At 56.3% G+C, this 22,259-nt stretch overlaps 9 protein-coding genes across 9 annotated transcripts in view; 6 read left to right on the top strand and 3 right to left on the bottom strand.

Annotated features, from left to right (window-relative positions):
• Nucleotides 1-865: 865 nt before the first annotated feature.
• Nucleotides 866-1,649, bottom strand: M421DRAFT_104771 (trafficking protein particle complex subunit 3; the record flags this gene model as incomplete). Its single annotated transcript, XM_033587059.1, has 4 exons — nucleotides 866-985; nucleotides 1,035-1,226; nucleotides 1,283-1,502; nucleotides 1,612-1,649. The coding sequence occupies 4 exons, from the start codon at nucleotides 1,647-1,649 to the stop codon at nucleotides 866-868; spliced, it is 570 nt and encodes a 189-aa protein (XP_033443160.1).
• A 215-nt stretch (nucleotides 1,650-1,864) lies between these two features.
• M421DRAFT_426400 (cell cycle control protein cwf17) lies at nucleotides 1,865-3,931 on the top strand. The gene is made up of 5 exons (XM_033594378.1): nucleotides 1,865-2,069; nucleotides 2,143-2,269; nucleotides 2,320-2,579; nucleotides 2,630-3,125; nucleotides 3,401-3,931. The coding sequence occupies exons 1-5, from the start codon at nucleotides 1,929-1,931 to the stop codon at nucleotides 3,451-3,453; spliced, it is 1,077 nt and encodes a 358-aa protein (XP_033443159.1). The 5' UTR covers nucleotides 1,865-1,928; the 3' UTR covers nucleotides 3,454-3,931.
• A 1,422-nt stretch (nucleotides 3,932-5,353) lies between these two features.
• Nucleotides 5,354-6,001, top strand: M421DRAFT_76879 (uncharacterized protein; the record flags this gene model as incomplete). Its single annotated transcript, XM_033597270.1, has 1 exon — nucleotides 5,354-6,001. A coding segment is annotated over one exon (648 nt), but the record flags the coding sequence as incomplete, so codon positions are not given.
• A 621-nt stretch (nucleotides 6,002-6,622) lies between these two features.
• Nucleotides 6,623-8,151, bottom strand: M421DRAFT_10135 (aquaporin-like protein; the record flags this gene model as incomplete). Its single annotated transcript, XM_033586631.1, has 2 exons — nucleotides 6,623-6,942; nucleotides 6,993-8,151. 2 exons carry the CDS (start codon nucleotides 8,149-8,151, stop codon nucleotides 6,623-6,625), a joined length of 1,479 nt encoding a protein of 492 aa, XP_033443157.1.
• Nucleotides 8,152-9,607: 1,456 nt separating this feature from the next.
• Nucleotides 9,608-11,415, bottom strand: M421DRAFT_336476 (pantothenate transporter liz1). The gene is made up of 4 exons (XM_033589426.1): nucleotides 10,913-11,415; nucleotides 10,185-10,866; nucleotides 9,829-10,137; nucleotides 9,608-9,771 (listed from the first exon to the last, which is right to left on the bottom strand). The coding sequence occupies exons 1-4, from the start codon at nucleotides 11,213-11,215 to the stop codon at nucleotides 9,626-9,628; spliced, it is 1,440 nt and encodes a 479-aa protein (XP_033443156.1). The 5' UTR covers nucleotides 11,216-11,415; the 3' UTR covers nucleotides 9,608-9,625.
• A 478-nt stretch (nucleotides 11,416-11,893) lies between these two features.
• On the top strand, nucleotides 11,894-13,588 carry M421DRAFT_76821 (acetamidase; the record flags this gene model as incomplete). The annotated part of the gene is made up of 3 exons (XM_033597264.1): nucleotides 11,894-12,982; nucleotides 13,033-13,240; nucleotides 13,290-13,588. 3 exons carry the CDS (start codon nucleotides 11,894-11,896, stop codon nucleotides 13,586-13,588), a joined length of 1,596 nt encoding a protein of 531 aa, XP_033443155.1.
• Nucleotides 13,589-14,062: 474 nt separating this feature from the next.
• On the top strand, nucleotides 14,063-17,475 carry M421DRAFT_76869 (uncharacterized protein; the record flags this gene model as incomplete). Its single annotated transcript, XM_033597269.1, has 3 exons — nucleotides 14,063-15,667; nucleotides 15,717-15,787; nucleotides 15,834-17,475. 3 exons carry the CDS (start codon nucleotides 14,063-14,065, stop codon nucleotides 17,473-17,475), a joined length of 3,318 nt encoding a protein of 1,105 aa, XP_033443154.1.
• A 423-nt stretch (nucleotides 17,476-17,898) lies between these two features.
• On the top strand, nucleotides 17,899-19,067 carry M421DRAFT_426394 (uncharacterized protein). The gene is made up of 3 exons (XM_033594376.1): nucleotides 17,899-18,242; nucleotides 18,518-18,602; nucleotides 18,655-19,067. The coding sequence occupies exons 1-3, from the start codon at nucleotides 17,948-17,950 to the stop codon at nucleotides 18,905-18,907; spliced, it is 633 nt and encodes a 210-aa protein (XP_033443153.1). The 5' UTR covers nucleotides 17,899-17,947; the 3' UTR covers nucleotides 18,908-19,067.
• Nucleotides 19,068-19,466: 399 nt separating this feature from the next.
• The window catches only part of M421DRAFT_336444 (P-loop containing nucleoside triphosphate hydrolase protein), a 2,894-nt gene continuing 101 nt past the window's right edge, over nucleotides 19,467-22,259 (top strand). The window contains exon 1 of the mRNA XM_033589425.1: nucleotides 19,467-22,259. Within this exon, the coding sequence (XP_033443152.1) occupies nucleotides 19,688-22,159 (2,472 nt within the window). The 5' untranslated portion in view covers nucleotides 19,467-19,687 and the 3' untranslated portion in view covers nucleotides 22,160-22,259.

The raw sequence follows: 22,259 nt of genomic DNA, 5'->3' as shown, positions 1-22,259 counted from the left end.
ATGGTTCCTGTCTGCCAAGACACAAGTCACGTGTAACTCCTATTTTAGAACCCCCCCAACCACTTTTGAAATTGACCGCGAGGATCTCGACTTGCAGCATGATTGCAGGCAGAAATCGCTGTCGCGCTCTGCATCGTTACCGCCAGCCTCTCCCGTGCGCATAGGGCGCCCTGACGAGCTGCGCGCCTCGGGTCACGTCGTTACGAAATGGCGCGTGGTTGGCGTACCCCACCACGGAGCCCTGCGCTGGAGGAGCCGATCACTACGTCTGCCATTCAGCCCTGCGACTGCCTCCAGACGAGACGTGCGCAGCACAGCTCCAGTAACGCAGCAACGGAATATCGAACGTCAGACTGCCATGCATGTTCTGTATCTCGCTGATGGAAACATGCGTCAAGTAAGTGGTAACATTGCATGTCAAGAACAGCAATGGTTGCACAACTGCTGTGCTTCTATGCCGGCAATACTCAATTGTCATGGGAACCTGTGAATGTTACACAGGCAGTCGTAACCTTCAATGCGGTGAACGGTGCGAGCAGTACGGCCAGCATTCTGGAAGCCATTTCTCTTACTAGGGCGCTCTTGAAGATCGAGACTACGGACGGTAACCGCACTGTCTGTTGGCCGCATTGCTTCCTTACGGTTACTCAAGCGCGATCGACGCAGTACATGGTTGACTGCACTGTATTTGCTCCAGCTGTCGAGGATCCAAGTGCTTAGATCCGATTTGAATGGCCGGGCAGGATGCCGAAATCTCGTCGATCAACTTCAACAGCCTCGCTGTAGATTGGGTTTGCAGAGGCGCTGACTTGATGTAGTTCGGCTGGGTATGGGGTATTTGTAAAGACTTGCAGAAACGTCGACTCTACTCGTCATCAGGTGGCATCTCATCGTCAATGTAGCGGACCAAAGATACCCGCATCTCAGTGGTGTCGTTGCCTCGAAGGACATCACTGACGAAATGTGCCTCAACCTGCATGTGCACCTGTACCTGCGTTAGCGCAAGACAGCTAGTCCGGGCATCAAGGACCTACCATCTCCAAGGCACCACGCAGCACGCCGACCAGTATGTTCGAGAACCATAACTCGTCCTGCGCGCGGCCATCGTCAGGCAGCTCGACAAAGTCGGCAAGAGGGTTCTCGTCGAAGATGAGCGAGAATTGCTTGTTGTCGCTGGACCAGTTGGTGATTGTGGGTGTGATGTTCAAGAAGATCTTGAAGCCGACCTATGCGCCGGTGAGCCGTGACTGCCAGGACTGCGGCCGTGTGCCGGCTACTCTACCTTTGAGATCATCTCAGCAACCTCCCGGAAGTTGGTGCAGGTTGGAGCGCTTGACTTGGCCAGGAAGTCCTCGATCAGCCGTATCCCAATGTTGTAGCCCATCTTCTCCAGTTGTTTGTTGACTTCGGGGTAGTTGTGTTCGTAATCTTTGCATAGTTGCGCGACGATGGTGCCGTATGTGAGGGTGACGAGCTCGGCGCTGACCTTGTCTACTCGAGTTCTGCCCTGTCAGAACACTGAGAGCAAAGAGCTTTTACGCCAGACTTACTTCCAGACTCTAGCAGGTATTAGCACGTATCACAAGCCGTTGCGATGCATCTGAAGCTCACTCCTCGCCCAGACGGGCTGCCTTTGTTGACGATGCCATCTCTTTCGCACTCTGTGATTTCTTGTTTCTGCCCAAGGATGTCCTCAATCTACAGAGTAGGCAACGGAAGCAAATGTGGGGTAAGCTTCGATCTAGGGCGCTGCGGTGGTGGAATGCCCGTGGTGGAGCGCGTACCGCCGTGAGCTAAAGTCCGCTGTCGATCCTTGGCAGGCGCGAACTTGACGAAAGTTTGGGAAAGAGCTACCCATACACCAGGACCATATCGCAACACCCGCCAGACACCCGTATCGAGCCGCAGACGAGCGCAACCCAATTGAAATGTCACAAGTGAAACGCCCTGCGAACGACGCGTTTGGCTCGAACCAGCTGGTCAAGCGCGCAAAGTCAGACGCGAACCTCGACAGCACCGCGGTTGCCATCTCCAGTGGAACAGGACAAAATGGCGCTCTCATACGAGCGGTATGTGCGACCCTTGGTCTTTGGATAGATTGCACACCAGCTGAACATGGACTCGGGCTGACAGGAGCTATAGGGACCGCAAGGCGGCGCACTGCAGTCGCCGGTCATGGAATTGACAGGCCATTCTGGGGAGGTCTTTGCAGCACGATTCGATCCAACCGGCCGCTACATTGCCTCCGGATCTATGGATCGTTCTATCTGTTAGTTCGCTCACGACATCAAGTACTATATACGTGCTGACACAGCTCAGTGCTCTGGCGAAGCTCTGGCGCGTGCGAAAACTACGGCATTCTCAGTGGCCACAAGCAGGCTGTGTTGGATCTCCACTGGTCGCGGGACTCTAAAGTGCTGTTCTCTGCATCGGCAGACATGCACCTTGCAAGCTGGGACGTTGAGACTGGTGAAAGGATACGAAGACACCCCGGACACGAAGAAGTCATCAACTGCATGGATGTGAGCAAGCGCGGTGAGGAGATGCTCGTCAGCGGCTCAGACGACGGCTACATTGGCGTAAGTGAGCATGTGTAAGCCTCTAGGAATGCTGCTAATGCGGATCGCAGATCTGGGACACAAGAACCAAGGACGCTGTAACTTTCATCCACACAGACTTCCCAATTACAGCGATATGCCTGGCGGAAGCTGGAAACGAGTTGTTCACAGGAGGCATCGACAACGACATCAAGGTCTGGGATTTGCGAAAGCAGGCCGTCACTTACACACTCATTGGACACGCCGACACAGTGACGTCGCTACAACTCTCTCCCGACAATCAGACGCTGTTGTCAAACGCACACGACTCCACAGTCAGGACATGGGACGTCAGACCGTTTGCGCCTGCGGACCGCCGCATCATGACCTTCGACGGAGCACCCACCGGGCAGGAGCGCAACCTTCTAAAAGCGAGCTGGGACTCAAAGGGCGAGAAGATCGCAGCCGGTAGCGGAGATCAGAGCGTAGCCATTTGGGAGTCGCGGACGGGCAAGCTTCTCAATAAGCTTCCCGGGCATCGCGGTGCTGTGAATGATGTTCGCTTCCATCCGCTGGGTGAACCATTATGTAAGTCTTCCAAACTTTCCGTGCCGCACGTTTTATCATCTCCGTCACTCGTCGCTCGCCGCTTTTTGCAACGCGATAAGTCTTGAAGACCCCCGAGATTGAGCGATGCTTGCTTTCCAAGACAGCGGCGTCTTCAAGCTTTTCCAAGGCTCTGGATAGGATGTGCTCGAAGCGTACCTCAGGAGCGCACTCCGCTGGGAGGGTCTTCATTGCATCGCATTTCAACGCCTTTGACCGCTACGATACGAAGCTTGAGACTGACTTGGCAAATCTAGTGGTCTCCGCATCGTCAGATCGCACGCTCATGGTCGGTGAGCTGGGAAGGTGAAAGGGTGGAGTCTGAAGCACTTGGCTACCGACTTTAGAAATAGAAGCACAGCTCTACGCGTAGGGAAAGGACCGAGGTGGGTAGAGCGGAGGATCGGCTGCGCCGCGCGCACCTCACAGAGGCGTTCTTCACGTTCACATTGGATACGCCGGTGCGACGCTGGGTGGAAGGGGTTTCTCCCGGTCCGGTCTCGATGAGGCTGCAAGGAGAGCAAGCGTCGAAGACGCGCCATGGGCGCGACAAAGTCAACTGCAGTGCGACAAAAACAGTGCAGTCAGGCAAATAATCAACATCAAGACAACAGAGATCAAGGCTGTTGTTCATATACACTGTTGTATGGCTCATGTTGCACGACTGCGCTGGCATCGTCCTGTCAGAAGTTTATCAGGGGCCACAGAATGATTGGCCGTGGTGGTTCGTGCCTTGTCGTTCGCGCACCGCTGGCCAACCACCTCACATACCCACTGTTAATGCCTGGAAAGCACGACTTCCCGACCATCCACTGGTGACAACAAAGCCAAAAATGGCTATTCTGATGCAGCCATGTGCGCGCATTGGTCCGTGAAATGGTGTAGATCCGCTGGCGTGGGGAGAGTTTCACTTGATGTTCCTGACACACGCCGCTCGTCGCAGAAACGCCTGGCGTTCAATGCTTCCTCGACCTCAAGCGTCCTTGCTGCAGGGTGCAGCCCCTCGGTACGACTTGGGTTCTCCCTCCTCCACATGTTGTGCTTCTTTCCCTTAACTCGCCGTCATTGGCAGCCGTGCTGTTGTTTCGCTTCTCTCCATTTCGCACCTTCGTTTGGTTCTCGGGCTCTGGATAGCTGTATGCTACCTTTTCCCTTGAGGTATACAGCGACTATCAGATAGTCGCCCTCTTCAATTTCATTGTTGAAAGACTTGTAAAGGCACAATCAACGGTCCCACGCTCCTGTTATGCAAGGCTTTCTATGACCTTGAGCGGGCTCCAGTCATACCTTCATTTCACCTTCCGTTCAACCCTGTTACCGTTCCTCCCACGAGAGTGTACCTGCATGGCCAGTAGTACAAGCCATTCATTTACCGTTAGACGAGAAATACGATAAACAAAACCGACGTGTTCGACTAGGGAGACGCGTCTGATATAGGATATCCGCACAAAAACAAATCCCTCGACTCACGGACACTGTATCTGAAGACTCCACACGCTTCACTACATACAACACCATGTTTCGGTCATCGATATCCATCTTTGGTATCAGGACTCCACGATTGGAGCAAGATGTGGAGAACCCTCCAGTGCCAGCCTTGCCCGTGGAGAACTCGCCCGCACCACACTCACAGTCTCGGTTTGCTCGATTATCGACCAACGCGAGAACATTAGTCGGCTCCTCCATCTACTCACGAACACCGGGACAGCCAGCATGGAAGACACCGAAGATGCCTTCGCTAGGGTTCGGTCGTCGCCCGGTATCAGCCGACCTTGACACAGTCGTCGACGAGTCGAACGGATCACACTCACACCTAGCTTCTCACTCGGCTGCGTCCTACGTCGGTGCGATATCACAAGAGAACGTCCGGACGCCAGAACAAGCATACAACCGTCACCCGGCAGATGTACCACTGCAACAGCACGATCGTTTTGTCGATCCTGAAGTTCAAGAGATTGCAGATGAGATCAACCACGGCCCACAACGACACAAGAGGCGCAGGAGAAGAAGGCAGCACCGTGCCGACCACTGGAAGCGAAAGAGGAGCGATCGAGGAAAGGTTATGCCTTTTGTTCGTGGCACAGCAGCACGTGGCAAGCTTATTGCTTGCATAATCTCTGGCACCTGCCTTGTCACCGTCCTCACCACTTGTAAGCTCTAAACTAGCAAATCGCATTCTTGCACCCGCTGACAGTGACCTAGACCTCGCCATCGCCCTGACAAACAAAGATATCGGCCAAGAAATTCACATCCTCTTCATCATGATCCTGCTCAGTATCACGATTTTCTTCTGCCACTCCCTCATCCGACTCTGCATGCTTATGCTCAACCCACCCCGCGAAGTCGAACGCTATGCCGTCCCCAACCTCACTGCACCAGAGGGTTTCCAGCCCGTCGTCCCCATCCCCGTGCGCCTGGCGCGCGACGACGAGATCGACAACGACGACAACGACGACGACATAGAGGAGGGCGACGACCTCGAGAAGGAGAAACTGCCCCCTCCCCCTCCCGCGTACGGGCTGTGGCGCAGCAGCGTAAGGGTCGACCCGAACCTGCTGCACTGGCAGCGCGTGGAAGAGAACAGGGCCCAGTCCGCCATCTCCATGCCCCGGAGCAGAGATGCGTCTGTTATTGCGGCCTCGACCCGCGATGCGCCTGTCGCTGAGCCGGTCAGTGCTCCGCGGCCACCGAGTTATGTCAGTGAGGATGGCGTGAGCTATATCACTGAAGCTGCACCCAGGAGCGTTGCGCCGCCTCAGGATGGGCCTGCGCCTGCCATACACCCTGCATGGCGGACGAGCTATGTCATGAGCGAGATCCGGCCAGGCGAGGTGCCTGCGTCCATGGGCCGACGCTGATGGCTAGTTCTGGTGTTTTGTTTCAGCGTTGTGTACTGTATAGTATTACTTAGTCCCTATTTGAGCGATGGAGTTTCGGAGCGAGTCAACGAGCGCATCAAGCCATTGAGCACAGTGAGTCAGCGTCGCGCGAGAGATGATGTCACGCACATGTTTCAAAGCTGCGTGTGTGGGGCATGTGGGGAAGGTGCCGCAGATGTTGTTACATGAAGACGGCGTGACGACGGCATGAAAGAGCAATCTAATCCGGATTCAAGGTTCGAAGGCATATGCATGTTCCGCCGAACGGAAAAAAAAGTTCTGTTAACTACCGAATAATATCTGTTCTACCTCCTTCAAAGCCCATCGCGATAGATGCCTTGCGAACATTGTACAAGAGTGAGGTTGCCACTGAAAAGTCATTATCTATTAGTCGTGCCACATGAGTATCGTACCCATAACGCGTAATCACAAGCAGCGCGTGTCGTGTGTATATCCCAACCATGCCCATCTATCATCAGTTAAAATGGAAACCATCTCATGCGCATCATACCATCGTGCAGACCCAATTATGCCTCATCTATCATCAGTGAAAATGGAAACCATCTCATGCGCATCATACCATCGTGCGGCACATGCTCATCACACCCGTTCCATGCCATTGCCCTCCAGTCCAATCTTCTCCCTCTTTTCCTTGACTTCCTCGTCTTTGTCGTCGTCATCCTGTCCAGGGTTGGCGACCTCGTACTCCAGCATCTTGATGAACTTGTAGAACACCACCGCGATGATGGCGCCCACACCAGGGCCGACCCAGTAGATCCAGTGCTCGACGTCGAAGACACCAGTGACGACGCAAGGACCGAAGCTGCGTGCGGGATTGAGCGAGCCACCGGTGTAGTACACACCGACCAGTTCTGCAATGAACAGAGCCAGCCCAATACCAACAGGGGCGATGAAAGTCGCTGGAAGTTGTCAGTGATCATATCCCAAGTGTGAGTAGAAATAAACATACCCTTATGCTTCTCCTTGGCCAGCATGAAAATCGTAAACACCAACTCAGCCGTAAGCACCGCCTCGATGAACACACCTCTAACCAAGCTCGTCCCCGAGCTCAGCGTCGTCCTGACATTGAACGTTGTCGGAAACAATTCACTGACAACCCAACTACTGAAAATGCTTCCGGCAACCTGCGCCACCAGCAGCAAACTCGCTCGAATCGGCGAAATCGCGCGACAAAGCAGCATCGCAAACGTAACGGCAGGGTTGAAAAGACCACCGCTGATGCGGAAGAAAATCCATACATTGACCATCAGACTGAACCCAAACACGATGGAAATGTACAGCAGCACCGTGGGCGAGAACCCCGTCGCCTCACCCGTCGTGGTGTTCGACTCGTCCGCGCCCGCATTCGAGCCAATGTTGGCAACCTGCGTCCCTGCGAACGCGAAGAACAGGAACATGGTCGTCCCGACGAACTCGCCAATGAAAGCGACGAAGTGGTTCTTCGCGTTCGAGTTCATCCACATGGTCCACGGGAGGCGCATGACTTCGGTCGTGCTGGGCGGGCTGCGGGGCGGCATGCGGCCACCGCTACCACCGGCGGCGGCGGCGGCAGCGGCGTACAGTCGCTTGCGTGGCGTATCCCGGTCCGAGTCGTAGTAGAGCTGGTACCCTTTTGCGCCGGTGTGGGACTCGTCCTCGGAGAAGCGGGATGCTTGGCGTGGGTCGAGGGATGGGCGTCCTGGGATAGGGCCGTGGCGTTCAAACGTAACAGGTGGCCTGCGGTGCTGGCGGCTCGCGCGGCGGCGGACTACTGCACGCGGGTCCTCTTCCTCGTCTGAGTAGTCTTCCACGTAGGGAGTTCTATGTGTGGTTCGATGAGTGGTGCGCTTCTCGTAGCGGCGGAAGTAGTCAGCATCATCTGGTGCGGCATAAGCTTGTCCTGGAGGGCCATAGGCGTTAGGGTCAGAGTAGCCACGGATCCTCTGCACGGCCGTGCTTTGCTTTGGTGCGGATGCTGTTGTGAGGCCAAAGGTATCTGTTGGGTCTATGGGAAGTATTGGTGATATGGGAGCAAGGCTAGGTTCAATGTGCGCCTGATGTGGTAATTGGAGGAGTTGTTTGCGGGACTCCCGAGAACTGTAGTGGCGGGGCGCGGAAGGAGATTCCATTATGGTTCCGTCTTGGAGTTGCTGACCGTAGTATTGTGGCAGTGGACTGGAGGTAGCCATCGGCCTGCAAGGATCTGTTGCACTGCCTCAGGGCTGAGGCGATTGAACGAAATGGTACTTGAGAAACGAACTAGATGGGTGGTGGTGGAAACTAGGTTCTAGGCAGATATACTCTTGTCGATTATTTCCAGATGAAGTAGTAAGGTCAACAGGATAGCTGGGGTGACAGGAGAGGAGACCGTGGGATGTTTTGTGAACGGCTGGCATGAGGGTTATGCAAAGGAGATATAGACAACAGACCAAGTAGCGACTCGGACCCTGAATGAGCCCCCAAACTACCTCGTCAGTACTATTTCCACTCATTTTCGTATCGACAGGGTCCTGCTCTTGCAACTACAGTGCGCGATTCGTTGATTGAAGCAGCCAAGGGCATTGCAGCCCAGGAATGTGCACATCGAGGTCAAAGCGAAGATGATAATGACGTCTATCAGGGTCCCAAGGATTGTCACGGACATTGTCGTGGACAAGAGATCTTGCGTCGAAGCATGGTACATGCTGCAGTAAAGGCAAGCACAACCCAGGCGGTGGACTTGAATACGTGAGACTTATAGGGCCGAGATCGTGTAAGGACCAAAAGAATGGATTACCGAGTCGAAAAGCAGTCTGCCTTGGAAGTTGAATCTGTACGTGCAAGGGCTTCGCTTGCATCTGAAGCGACGGCCGGGATCGTCAGGGCTCCGGCACGCTAAAGTTTGGTGTTCTACGTGTCACGGAAGAGGAACATCCCTGCAACGGTGTTACGACCAGTTCCTAGTGCCTGTCACCAGCAAAAGTAAAACGGCCAGTTAAGTAAACCTAAAAGGAAACCCCTTTCGATGGGTCAACAATGACGACGGTGGAGGTCGCAAGTCGTTCGTATCCGCGTAATCCACATGTTCGACCTGCCACCACCCAGCCTTCCAACCCGCACGCATCCGTACACGATGTGCGGAGATCCCACGACGCGCAAGCACGTTCGCTTCACTCAATGACTGGAATGGTCATTTACGTTGATCGCACCTAAGTCTTGAAGATTCGCGGATGTAATCTCACCGACGACGTGGAGGTTGCAGGGGAGCAAATGGCCCGAAAGTAGGCTCGGTGAGAGAAGTATGAACCATGTTTCAATTGCCACCACAACTGAACACATCAAGAAAGTATCTATCAAGGGCTTCGCAACTAGACGATAGATGCGGAAACGAGCAATGTAGATGTATCAATGTGTCGTTGCTCGAGGTTCTTAGTGGTCGAGCGCAGATTTACGCAGGCCTTGGATGTGCTCCTCGCTGCTTTAGGGACAGGTGTGGCTATGCCAGACATCAGAGTGTGTATTTCGTCATGGTATTTTATACACGAGTCGGTCGCAGGGGTGCTGCCTCTCGAATGCGACGAAAGGTGATGCATAGAAAGCAATCTCTCAACGAAGTTGCTTGCCCTAAACTTTCTCGACCGTGTGAGCCAGGTGATCAGCCTGGCCCAGGTCCTGCTCTTTGGTCGCACGTGTCGTTGAAATGATATCCATTTCCCTTCTCTCTTCGGTCCGTACCTGCTGCCACACGAGCAGTGCTGTCCAGATGGCCACTCATGGATGTCAGTCTTGGCTCGGGAAGATGTGTGCAGTCAGACTGTCGAACTTACTTGCAATTGACACTGCAATCATGGCCCACATGCCACGTGTGAAGAAAGGTGCGAAGTTCGCGCCGTAGAATACGATTGACCACCATGCGTTGACGGCGTTACTACCCATGTTCATCGATGCGATGACCACAGCGCGCAGGCTGTCTTCTTCATAGCGCAGTACGTCATTAGCCCATGCGAAGAAGGTGGCTTGACAGGCATAAACACTGCCGGCCCAGTAGTACATCGCAAAGTGTATGGTGGTGCTCTCCGGATACGCTAGGATCAAAGCACTTGTAATAACACCGGTCAGACCGATCCAATACCCAACTGTGAAGTTGTCAGCGATGGATCCAGGTTCATACGTTCATACTTACCAAGGTAGCGCTTGCCACCTATGAAGTCGGTGAGCGTCGCCCAGAAGAGTGTCGAGGCGATACCGACCGCGGGGATCCCAGTCGGATAGTTGTTCAGCTGTGTCACAGTGTATTTCTTCGCTGGGTGCGACTTCATATACAGAGCGAGAAGCGCGTTTGTACTGAACGATTCGGTTTCGCCTGCGAGGATCCAGAGAATGACGAAGAAGTACCAGTACCAGGTCGAAAAGCAGTGCTTTAAGAAGCTCCACGAGATAGGCGTTCGCTCAGAGACTTCTGGAACACGTGAGATCGCGAGAGCTTTCTCATCTGCACTGAGGTATGGGGCTTTCGTGTTTCTTGGGGTATCGGGGAAGAGCAGAAAGCCATATAGGGCGACAGGCAATGTGATGATTCCATCGATCACAAAGAGCCACCGCCACCCTGACAGACCGTTCAGCCCGTCCATGCTAGAGTGGATGCCAGTCTGGATGAACCCTCCGATCATGGTACCGGCAAGCCCAGACGCTGTGAAGATACCTGAGCGCTTGCCCAGTTCCTTCTCAGTGTACCAGGAGCCTAGGATGTAGTGGGTCCCAACGAAGGTCGATGCTTCAAACATGGCTTGGAAGAAGCGAATGGCCATGATGTCTTGAGGCTTCTGGGCTGCAGCCGTCACCATTGTCAAGCCCGCCCATGCTACCTGAGCGAGTCAGCTTGAGCATCTCCAGCCTCCAGTTCGCACTCACCATGCATGCTGGGAAGAAATATCTCGGTTTGATATAGTACAAAGCGATGTTGCAAGGCACCTGGGCAATAGTGTAGCCAACAGTAAAGACAGTGTTAATCTGGTTCAACTGGTTGCCTTTGAAGTGCAACTCCTCCCGCATGCCCGAGACGTATGCGTTGTTCAGGTTGGTGCGATCGAGGTAATTCAAGAAGTACATGAGGCAGCAGAATGTGAGAATGAAGAAGTCGAGCTTCTGCACCAGCTTGCGCTCGCCAGGCGCATTGTGGGAGCCCCGCAGGTACTGAAGGAAGCCGTTCGCCATCGCAGCTGTTGTCGAAGAGCCTCACAGCTGTATGAGGTCTGGATGGGAGTTGCGACTAGAATGTGAGCTGCTCTGTTCCTTCACAACGGCTCTGACGGTGCCAGTTGAGCTTCCCTTATATGGGCCGGCACGATTGCCGCCAAGGCCAGGTAGAATTCGGTAATGTTCACCCGCGCGTATTCTACTGATAGACGCGAAGTACAAGATATGGCAGAGATAGTAACGCGTGAACCTGATTCGCGGTGGATGATACCAGCATCTTATCTTGTATTTCAACAATGGCGATGCAACATCGGAGCTCCGGGATCCTTCTTCGAGTCAGCCGTAGTACTCGAAGGTCGTCGCGGCGGATGCAGAGGCAAGCGGAGGATGAGGGTCTCCAGAGGAGGTTAGATGGGTGACCAACTGCCAGGGGATCTCGCTCGAATTGTCCAATCACAGCGCGCGGGGTTCGGATAGGCAATTTGCATCAAGCCAGTTGGTAGCGAAAGTGGCGTTATCGTCACTCTCCGCAGCGAACATGTACCGAAAGGTGGGGAGCTTGCGCGCCAAAGAGCGCGTGACGCTGGTAGTCGCAATAGCTTACCTCTAAGGTTCAAGCTTCTTAAGAAGCTTTTATAGACACCGTGACTCTGTTGCTGCTATCGGTTGCTGTTGTTCGAAGAGCTGTAGGTGACAATGTCTTGGGAAAAGATCGCCAAAGCGAAGCAAGCGGCTCTTGCGGAATCAATTCCGTCCGAGTATCGCATCCCCAAGGACCTTCTACCACCGGATTCGCAACTCGATGTTACACCGTGGCCCAAACAATCAGGCTGGTTAACAGTGAAAGAGTTGGAGATTACAGAGAGTACTGCATCGACTATATTGCAGAAGATTGCGTCGAAAGCATGGACTTCGGAAGATGTGACGAAGGCATTCTGCAAACGCGCAGCAGGAGGGCACCAACTCACAAACTGCTTGACTGACTTCTTCCCTGATGAGGCCATCAAAAGCGCTGCAGCTCTCGACGATCATCTACAGCGAACTGGAAAGGTCGTTGGGCCTCTCCACGGCCTCCCAATCTCGCTCAAGGACAACTTCAACATCAAAGGCAAAGACAGCACAGTGGGCTTCACCTCTCTAGTCGACCAGCCTGCGGAGTATAATGCCACGCTTGTCGATATACTGCAAGGATTGGGCGCAGTGCTTTACTGCAAGACCAACGTGCCCACAGCCATGATGATCGCGGAGTCTGTCAACAACACCTTCGGTCGCACTATCAACCCACTCAACCGCGCCCTTACTTCCGGCGGCTCATCAGGCGGAGAATCCGCACTCATTGCATTTGGCGGCAGTCCGCTCGGTGTTGGTACAGATATCGGAGGCAGTCTGCGCATTCCCGCGGCATGCACTGGGATCTTCACGCTCCGCCCTAGTCACGGCCGCTTCACAACACAAAGATGCCGGTCAGGGCTTGCTGGTCAAGAGGCGGTCAAGAGTGTTAACGGGCCGATGGCCAGGACGTTGGAGGATATCACGATGTATTCGAAAGCTGTCATTGATGCGAAGCCTTGGCTGGTCGATCCTACGATGCTGCCAATACCATGGCAGCCTGTTGAGCCGAAACCAAAGCTCAAGATTGCTGTCATGTGGAACGATGGGATATGCACACCCACACCGCCTGTTACGCGCGCTCTGAAGGAGACGGTGCAAAAGCTAAAGAACGCAGGCCATGAGCTGGTCGACTGGGATCCAAAGCAACTCCACTTGAAGGCTCTGCAACTCCTGGTACGTTCGGCTTACGTTCTGACCAGATGTACTTGATCTGACTGCTGCAGGGTCGTATGTTCGTGGCAGACGGCGGCAAGAGCGTCGAGGCACTACTGAAGCCCACCGGCGAGCCGTGGCGACCAGAAATGAAAATGTACGAAGACGCAACCGAGCTCGGCACGCTAGATATGTGGAAGCTGCATCTGGAGCGTACCGAATTGCAGCGACAATATCTTGAGCAGTGGGTGTCTTACGACGGGCTCGATGCCATCTTGTGTAAGTCGCTCCTCGAAGACACCGAACCACTTACTGATTTGACTGCTAGGCCCGACAGCGCCGTATCCAACTGTCAAGCACGGCGACTTCAAGTACGTCGGCTATACCGGTGTGTACAATGTCGTCGACTACTCGGCCGTCTCGTTCCCCAGCGGCGTTACTGTAGAAAAGGCTGTGGATACTCCGGCTGCCGAATACAAGGCACAAAGCGAATTCTGCCAGGCTGCTCACGATAGCTACGATGCCGAGGCGTTGCATGGGATGCCGGTAAGTCTGCAGCTTGTTGCACAGAGGCTCGAGGAAGAGAAGGTTCTCGCTATGACTGCGACTGTGCTGCAGACACTCTAGTTCCCAACACAGATGTGCATGCAGATGCTAGATAACGCGGATTGCAAAGAAGGTTTGTCGCATATCTAACTTGGTAGAGCTTTCGCAGATGCTTCCCCACGTGGCGTGACGCCACTTCTTGCGGGGAAAGAGCATCCAGATCCGGCGCGTAATAAACAATACAACCAGTCAAGACGAACATTCTACACTTCCTCTCACGACATCGCATCCATACCTTCCTCATACCCTATTCCTCTTGTCCCAACGTTCCCGACGACCAGCTTCTGCAGATCTCTTGCAATCTCGAGGCTGGTCGCTCACTTTTTTCATACATGGTTCCATTACAGCTTTACCTGAATCACAGCCTCCGAGCTGTCACATTCTGTATGAGCCAAATCATTCGGGATCTCTGAGATTTTAGGACAAGCTCATTGCAATACTCTTCCTAGGCTCTACTCCTGTTGCGCTGGGTTCGCAACCTGCAACAGGCTCACCATGAATGCAACTCAAAGCCCAGGCAGCCGAACGGCGCGTCCAACAAGACTTACGCCAGGAACAGCACTGAAGAGGCTACCGTGGCTGGACGGGAAGACCTCACAGTCGATGTCTGGAACACCTCTCGACGACGATTCTTCACCTACGACGCGTCCTTCCAATCGCAAACCCTCCGTCTTTACTACCCCAAAGCGGACTGCTACAGCATATTCGACAGCGGAATCGACTAGTCAACCTTCTAGGTCAGAAGGTGTTGTACGAAAGAAGCTTGTTTCGACACCAATCGAGCATCGAATGCTAGCAACGGCGTCACCACTTGAGAGCAGCCCTTCACCAGTGACGAGGCACCGAATGGCACAGAGCCTAAGAGGGTCCATGGTCCCACAAGAAATGTCTTACACTGACTCGATCTCACGCGAGCCACGAAAGAGACTCTCAGTTGCAGACACTTTCGACCCTGGCGTGGACGAAGAGATCAGATACGAACGTCGTGCACGAGCAGACAGCTTGGCTCCGGTACCAGACCACCTCGAGAGATCATCTACGTCTGACTCGATCGAACTACCTCTCCGGCGCGATGTGATTATGACTACGACCACGCCGGTGGTAGTGTCTCGGGTGCTGATCTCACCATCTCGACCACGGCCAGGCCGCAATGCTTTCGAGCGCATAGGAGACAGGAGTATCAGCAACGCAATTGATGGTCTGGAAGATATGGTACAAGAAGCCGTTCACATCACCAATGACACTGCAGACCAAGGTCAGGTTGAGGAAATATACGAGATCATCGAAGACGCGAGACAAGCTATCCGCGAAGCTTCTGGTGAGCCTGCCAGGCATCTCATGATCACAAGCTCACCGCTCTCGGCGTCCAATTCATCTCACGAGTGGGAGGACTACGGTGGATACCCAAGGAGAATGTTGCCGCCAACACCCGGACGGACACCGCCTTTACCTCTGACGATTCAAAGAAACATCATCGATGAACCGGCGGGATTGGTGCCCTCGCAAGTGCAGATCGACCTGCAACCAGGTTCAGCTTCCGTAGATTGGGCTTACCAACCTCACAGAAATCCAATCAGCAGTACTTCGTCGTCGTCGCTTTCGACCAGCGACGGCCGGGGCCGCTCGAGGCTCAGCACTCGAAGTGACTTACTGCTCCCACCAGATCCAACGCAAGCTGCATCGAGAGAGCACATCGACATCGTGGTTCGGCCCATGGCACGAGATTATTCTCGCGGCCGACCACACCGGCGCGTTGTCAGGAAAAGGGCTGTGTGCAGCCAGAAACCTCATTGTCACCACCGTCTTCGAAGTCTAAGCCCATCTGATCGCGGGGCTAGGACAAGATCTCTGTCAGGCCACAGGGAGTTTACATCATCAGAGTTAAGCCCTCCGGAGGAGTCTTTCGACGACGAGGTCCTTCCACCCCGACAGTATGGCGAGACTCTTCGCGTGCGAGAGCAGGCACATCATACATTCAGTGTCCGACAACACCACCGTAGACAGCCTATTGCAAGGAATTGGGGCACGGGCAAGAAGCGTTTGACTGCTATCATTGCGTGCATCAACACTGCTCTGCTCGGCATCATCATTGGAGTTTACGTGAGCAGTCTGACCATCCACACGAACTGCAGCATCTGACAGAGAAAAGGCAGGAGAAGTACCACGCATTCAATACTACCTCGCAGACGAGAGCCATGTCTCCATTCTCGGCAACGTGGTGTAAGTGGTGCCGCTACAGCTTCTGGACGTAATTGACCACAGACAGATTGTACATCGGACTCGCCATCTCCACGTGTCTAGTTTGGCCACTGCCACTGCTGCATGGCCGGAAGCCGTACATATTGGCCGCGTTGACTCTTGCCATGCCGTTGCAGTTCCCACAGGCGATGATCCTGAGCGCCAAGAGATCTCCGACACGGCAAGAGTTTCGAGCGGGTCTGCTTCTTGCTCGGGTAGCAACTGGACTTGTCCTCGGATTCGCCAATGTCAACTACATCACGGTACTGCTCGACTTGTTTGGCGCGTCCCTGCAGAGCAAGAACCCACACCAAGAATTCGTTGTGTCGAATGATGTGAGGCGACATGGCGGAGGCATGGGCTTGTGGCTCGGCATATGGTCCTGGTGCTGGATTGCTTCGCTCGCTGTTGGGTTCATGGTCGGCGCAGTCATCATCGAGAATCTGAGTCCAGACTGGGGCTTCTACACGGTCATCATATTACTCTGCGCAGCGCTGGTACTGAACATTATTGCGCCCGAGACTCGGCGTGCAGCGTACCGAAAGTCAGTAACAGAGGTGTACGATCGCGACGAGAACTACATCACGCGCCGAGTGGCACGTGGCGAATGCAAATTGCATATATCAACAGAGGGCCCAAAGTACTGGTTCGAAGAAGTCTGGGCCGGGATCAAGCTCATGATCATGATGATGTGCCAGCCCGGCTTCTTCGTTCTGGCGCTGTACCTCGCCTGGATCTATGCGCAGGTCGTGCTCGTCATCATGCTTCTCGGCTCGCTGCTATCGAGGAACTACAAGTGGCAGCCGCGCTTCGTGGGAGCCGGAGTTACATCGATTGCCATCGGAGCCTTCCTGGCGCTTCCTTTAACCAAGGCTAGGATCTTCTCTCGCGAACGGAAGAACTCCTTTCGAACGGACAGCATGACGTTCCAGAAGCAAGTGACTTGGTCATCGCACCTGGTTCGGCGTACGCTCTTTACGGTCGTGCTCCCACTGATGGGCCTGGGCTACACCCTTTCCTCGGCAGGACGCCCAAGACCGTTCATGGTTCCGATCGTGTTTGCCGGTGCGCTGGGATTCTTTAGCATTCTCGCGATCGCCGAATGCCACGGCCTCATCATGGAGACGTTTGATACGTGCGACTTGCAGCCTGGCGTCAACACGAAGCATCGGCTGCAGTCGATGGCAGTGCAAGACCGGCGCCGTCGAACAAACTACTCGTCTTTCCCTCGGGTGACGGCTGGCATCTTTGCCTCTCAAACGTTGGCGTTTACGGGCGGGGCGATAGCTACAGAGGTGGGCGGCATCATGACGCGGCGCCTGGATGCTCAGACATCGACTGGGGTGACGGCTGGGATTCTACTGTTCCTGACCATGGCGCTTACGCTCGTTCTTGTGCGGTTCAGAAGCGTGCAGGTGATACCCAACCACACGTTTGGCACTCGACGCGACACGGCAGCGTGGGAGGAGTTTGGGCAGCTTGAGAAGATGGGCAGAGGCAGCGACTGGAAAGCGGTGGTGATTGGCAACCCGAGTGGGAAGATGCGCAGGATGAGCGTGCTGGAGCTGGGGGCACTGAGTCGCTGGACGGAGATCCGGAAGCTCAACTTTTTGGTGAAGGGGCCGCGACTGGGCGAGGTGCGAGCTAAGACGTGGCGAGACAGCTGGTAGCGAGCAGGTGTAGATTGGTCAGACTGGTGAGAGAGAATTCCTAGCATGCGATTAGAGGATATGTGTATGGCATTTTGTCATGTGGTGGTGATGTTTTGTCATGTAGTGGTGATGTTTTGTCATGTAGTGGTGATGTTTTGTCATGTGGTGGTGATGTTTTGTCATGTGGTGGTGATGTTTTGTCATGTGGTGGTGATGTTTTGTCATGTGGTGGTGGCATTCTGTGACGTAGTGGTGGTGATGTTTTTTGATGTGGTAGTGGGATTCTGTGGTGTAGTGGTGGCATTGCGGTAATGTGGTTGGACCAGAGCATACATGTCTGGCATGCTGTGGTGGTGGTGAGCTGATGCATGGGTGCTGTACCGATAGCGCCAAGCGAAAAAAACGCTCGAGCTCTCGCAGGCCAACACGACTTGCTTCGGAGCCGGACTCCACCACCTCCATCGCCCACGCACGCCGACGCACCATCACAATGTCATTCGCAGTATCTCGCGCGCTCGTCCGCCAGTCGCGGATCGCCGTCCGCCGCGCGGGCGTGCGCAATGCCTCTTCGACGTCCGAGGCGGCCGGCGCGGCCAAGGAGAAGGCCGGCGACGCGGCGGCCAAGGTGCAGTCCAAGGCCTCCGAGGGCCTGACCAAGGTCAAGAGCTCGGCTGAGTCTGCGGCCAGCTCGGTCAGCAACGCGGCCAGCAATGCTGCGAGCACGGTCAACAGCACGGCGAGCCAGGCCCAGGGCCGCGTGGGAAGGCTGGTTGGCGCTGTTCAGGGTACGTCATTTTCCAACGGGGTCAATTGGGTGTGCAGAGCAGAATGGGGGAGCGCACATGGTCCCAGCACGTCGAGGCTCAATGGCGCGGTGGGAGGGCTCTGCGGCTCGACTCTAGAGGGCAGCTAGACGACCCAACAGAGGGCAGCTAGACGACTCTACAGAGGGCAGCTAGATGACTCTACAGACGGCAGCTAGACGACCCAAGAGAGGGCAGCTAGACGACCCAACAGACGGCAGCTAGACGATTCAACAGACGGCAGCTAACACACGCAGGACTGATCCCCAAGGCGACATACTACGGCCGCGTCGGCCTCGAGCTCGGCAAGCTCATCACGCACAGCCGCGGCATGGCGCCTCCGTACGCGCCCCCCTCTCCTGCACCGTGACACGCACCCGCTGACCCTGACCAGCTCCATCTCGACCATGCAGTCGTACCTGCAGCCGGCGCTCAACGCGCTGCGCCACCCGGCCTCGCTCGCCAGCTCGATGAACCCCAACACGATCCTCGCCCAGATCCGCGGCGCGTCGAGCGCGCAGTACTGGAGCGCGGGTGTTGTTGCCGCCGAGGTTCTGGGCTTCTTCTCCGTCGGCGAGATGATTGGCCGCTTCAAGGTTGTTGGGTACAGGGAGAAGGCGCACGGTGGGGAGGGCGAGGCTCACTGAGCGCGGGTAGGAGGGGGAGACTGTAAAGCGTAATGCAGCGTTGATGTTGGAGGGCAGGGACAGCTCAGTCAAGCTGTGCTGAGCTGGTGGGCAGACGCACGGATGGCGAGGCGTGTACGATTCGAATGGGCCTGTACTCTGTACTGTGCACACACACACATCTGATTCTAGATTTTCTTTGCTCTGCTTTATGTCCGTCTCTATTGTGACGTGCACGTGATCTGCACGGCCGGGCCCTGGCTCACGCAGTGCGGTGCTGTGGTTTTCCTCCCTCGCGTCTCTCGGGCCCGTCACTCGTGCCCCGTGCATACTGTGTCAACCAGCCAGGTACACACTCGCAGTGCGAGCCGGCACTTTGCTTGGTCACTTACTCGTCTGTTTACTTGCTGCTTGGTTGTTTGCGTATTTGCTTGTCCACTTGCTTGTCCACTTGCTTGTTCATTTGCTTGTTCATTTGCTTGTTCATTTGCTTGTCCACTTGCTTGTTCACTTGCTTGTTCACTGGCTTGTTCACTTGCTTGTCCACTGGCTTGCCGGATTAAGCAGTGCTGCAGTGCTGCAGTGCTGCAGCGCTGGATTCGATTGGTTCGTTGGCAAGCCCGTTGATTGGCGCGCAGATCGGACTGTGGATTGGTTGGCCGATTCGTGGGCCCGCTTTATTTTGGTCCTGAAGTTCCAACTTTTTGGACGGGCATCTTTGCAGCCACCAGACGATTCACGCTTCAGACGCTTCACGCTCCACACGCTTCACACTGACCAGTCACACACGGGTCACACCGCATGGACGTCTTCAAGCTGCTCTCGCGCTCCGGCGCCAAAGCGGGCGCAAAGGCGCGCGCGACGCAGAATCTGCCCTCGAGCGGCGCCGCGGCGAATCCGCAGCTCTTCGGCCACGAGGGCGGACCCGGACACAGCGGCGCGGCGAGCAAGAAGAGGAAGAGAGGCCAGCACAGGGCGGAGCAGGCGGGGGAGAGCGAGAGCTTGTCGGCGGGCCTGGACTTTTTCGCCGCGGATAAGCGTGCAAAGGGCGCGGGCGAGAAGCGCTCGAGGAGAGCTGCGCCCGAGGTGGACGCAGATGAGGGTGCAGAGGGTGCAGAGGGTGCAGATGAGGGTGCAGAGAATGCAGATGAGGGTGCAGAGAATGCACACGACGCCGCAGAGGAGACATACGACGCTGCAGAGAGCAAGCGCGTCCTGCGCTCGCACAAGCTGAAGATTGCCGTGCTGGACGACTTTGCCGACGCCCAGCAGAAGAAGAGCGCAAAGAGCGCAAAGAGCACAAAGAGCACAAAGAACACAAAGAACACAAAGCGCAGCAAGCAAAACGACGACACCGAGCCCAAGCCCACCAAGGACGCGAAGAAGCAGCTCTACCCGCACCCGCTCACTGACTTTGCCCAGCTGCGCACGCGCTACGCCGTCTCGAGGCGCCTCGCGCAGAACCTGCACGAGCAGGGCTACAGGCTGCCGACCGAGGTCCAGCTCGGCGCGCTGCCGCTCCTGCTCGCCGGCAAGAAGCAGCCTGCTGCGAAGACGGACGGCGCCGAGGCCGCGAGCTCGGGCGCAGAGTACGGCGGCCATGTCGATCTGCTGACCATTGCGCCGACGGGGAGCGGCAAGACGGTCGCCTTCTTGGTCCCGGTCATCAATGCGCTGCTCGGCGAGGGCGCGGCGGACGCGGCGAGCGGGCCGCGGGCGGTTGTCGTTGCGCCGACGCGAGAGCTGGCGGCGCAGATTGTGAACGAGGCGCGGAAGCTGGCCAAGGGCACGGGCATCAAGGCTGCGCTCATGAGGAAGGGCATGGAGGTTGTTGAGCGCGGGGATGACTTGGTCGGCGAGAAGCCCTCAGCCGACGATGACCACGACGACGGCAACGACAACGACGACGACGACAACGACGACGACGACAACGACGACGACGACGACGACAACAACAACGACAACAACAACAACAACGGCCACAACAACAACAACAACAACAACAACAACGACAACAACAACAACGGCCACATCCAGAAGAAGCGCCGCGCAGAGCTCGTCAAAGCCGCCATCATCGTCGCGACGCCCCTCGCCCTCCTCAACGCCCTCAAGCGCAGAGACGGCTCCGTCGCGCCCCTCTTCTCCGTCCGCCACATGGTCCTCGACGAGGCAGACGTCCTCCTCGACCCGCTGTTCCGCGACCAGACCCTCGCCGTCTGGGCCGCGTGCACAAACCCGCTCCTGCGCGTCGGCCTCTGGTCCGCGACAATGGGCGCCTCGATCGAGTCGCTCGCCGTGACCACGCTGAACTCGCGCTGGGCCGCGCTGGAGGCCGCCCATTCTGCCCATCCCGCCCATCCTGCCCATCCCGCCCATCCCGCCCATTCTGTCCATCCCGCCCATCCTGCCCTGCCTCCCCGCCCCCCTCTTGTCCGCCTCGTCGTCGGCCTCAAAGACACGGCCATCCCCAACGTCGCCCACCAGCTCGTCTACGCCGCCACCGAGTCCGGAAAACTCCTCGGCCTGCGCCAGCTCCTGCACCCCACGTCCACATCCCCCTCCTCCGCCGCGCCGGTCCTGCGCCCCCCCTTCCTGGTCTTCACCCAGACCATCCCGCGCGCCATCGCCCTGCACGCTGAGCTCCTCTACGACATCCCCCCCGAAGCAGGCGGCAGCTCGCGCATCGCCGTGCTGCACGCCGACCTGAGCTCCAGCGCGCGCGACGCCATCATGGCCCGCTTCAGAAAGGGCGAGGTCTGGGTCCTCATCACCACGGACCTGCTGGCGCGCGGCATCGACTTCCGCGGGCTCAACGGCGTCGTCAACTTCGACGCCCCGACCAGCGCCGCCGCCTACGTGCACCGCGTTGGCCGCACGGGCCGCGCCGGCCGCGAGGGCGGCCTGGCTGTCACCTTGTACACCCAGGACGACGTGCCGCACGTGCGCCTCATTGCGAACGTGATCCGCGCCTCCGAGGCCCTGCGCGGCGTCCCGGCGGGCGAGGGCAGCATCAAGACGTGGCTGCTCGACGCGCTGCCCGCGCCGACCAAGCGCGACAAGGCCGAGCTGAAGAAGCGCGGCGTCGGGTCCAGGCGCAGCGGCTTGACCGGCAGGGACGCGAACAAGGGCCGCATCAGCACCAAGTCCGGCTTCGAGCGCCGCGTCGAGAACAACAGACGCGGTGCGGTGCAGGGCAGTAAGCGGAGGGAGGAGCTCGCGCGGCGCGCGGGGCCGCGTAGTGATGGCGAGGGCGACAGCGGCGTCGAAGCGTAGCCAGATGGTTTCACGCACTACTTTGGGAAGCTAGAGCACCTTCATGAACACAAGCTGCGGATTGGACGTCTGTGGAATGGACGTCTGTAGAATACACAAG

This window comes from Didymella exigua (assembly GCF_010094145.1).
Source record: "Didymella exigua CBS 183.55 unplaced genomic scaffold M421scaffold_58, whole genome shotgun sequence".
NCBI classification, from domain to species: Eukaryota; Fungi; Ascomycota; class Dothideomycetes; order Pleosporales; family Didymellaceae; genus Didymella; species Didymella exigua.
The sequence above is the reverse complement of the archived record's forward strand: the minus strand, read 5'-3'. Positions and strand labels throughout refer to the sequence as shown.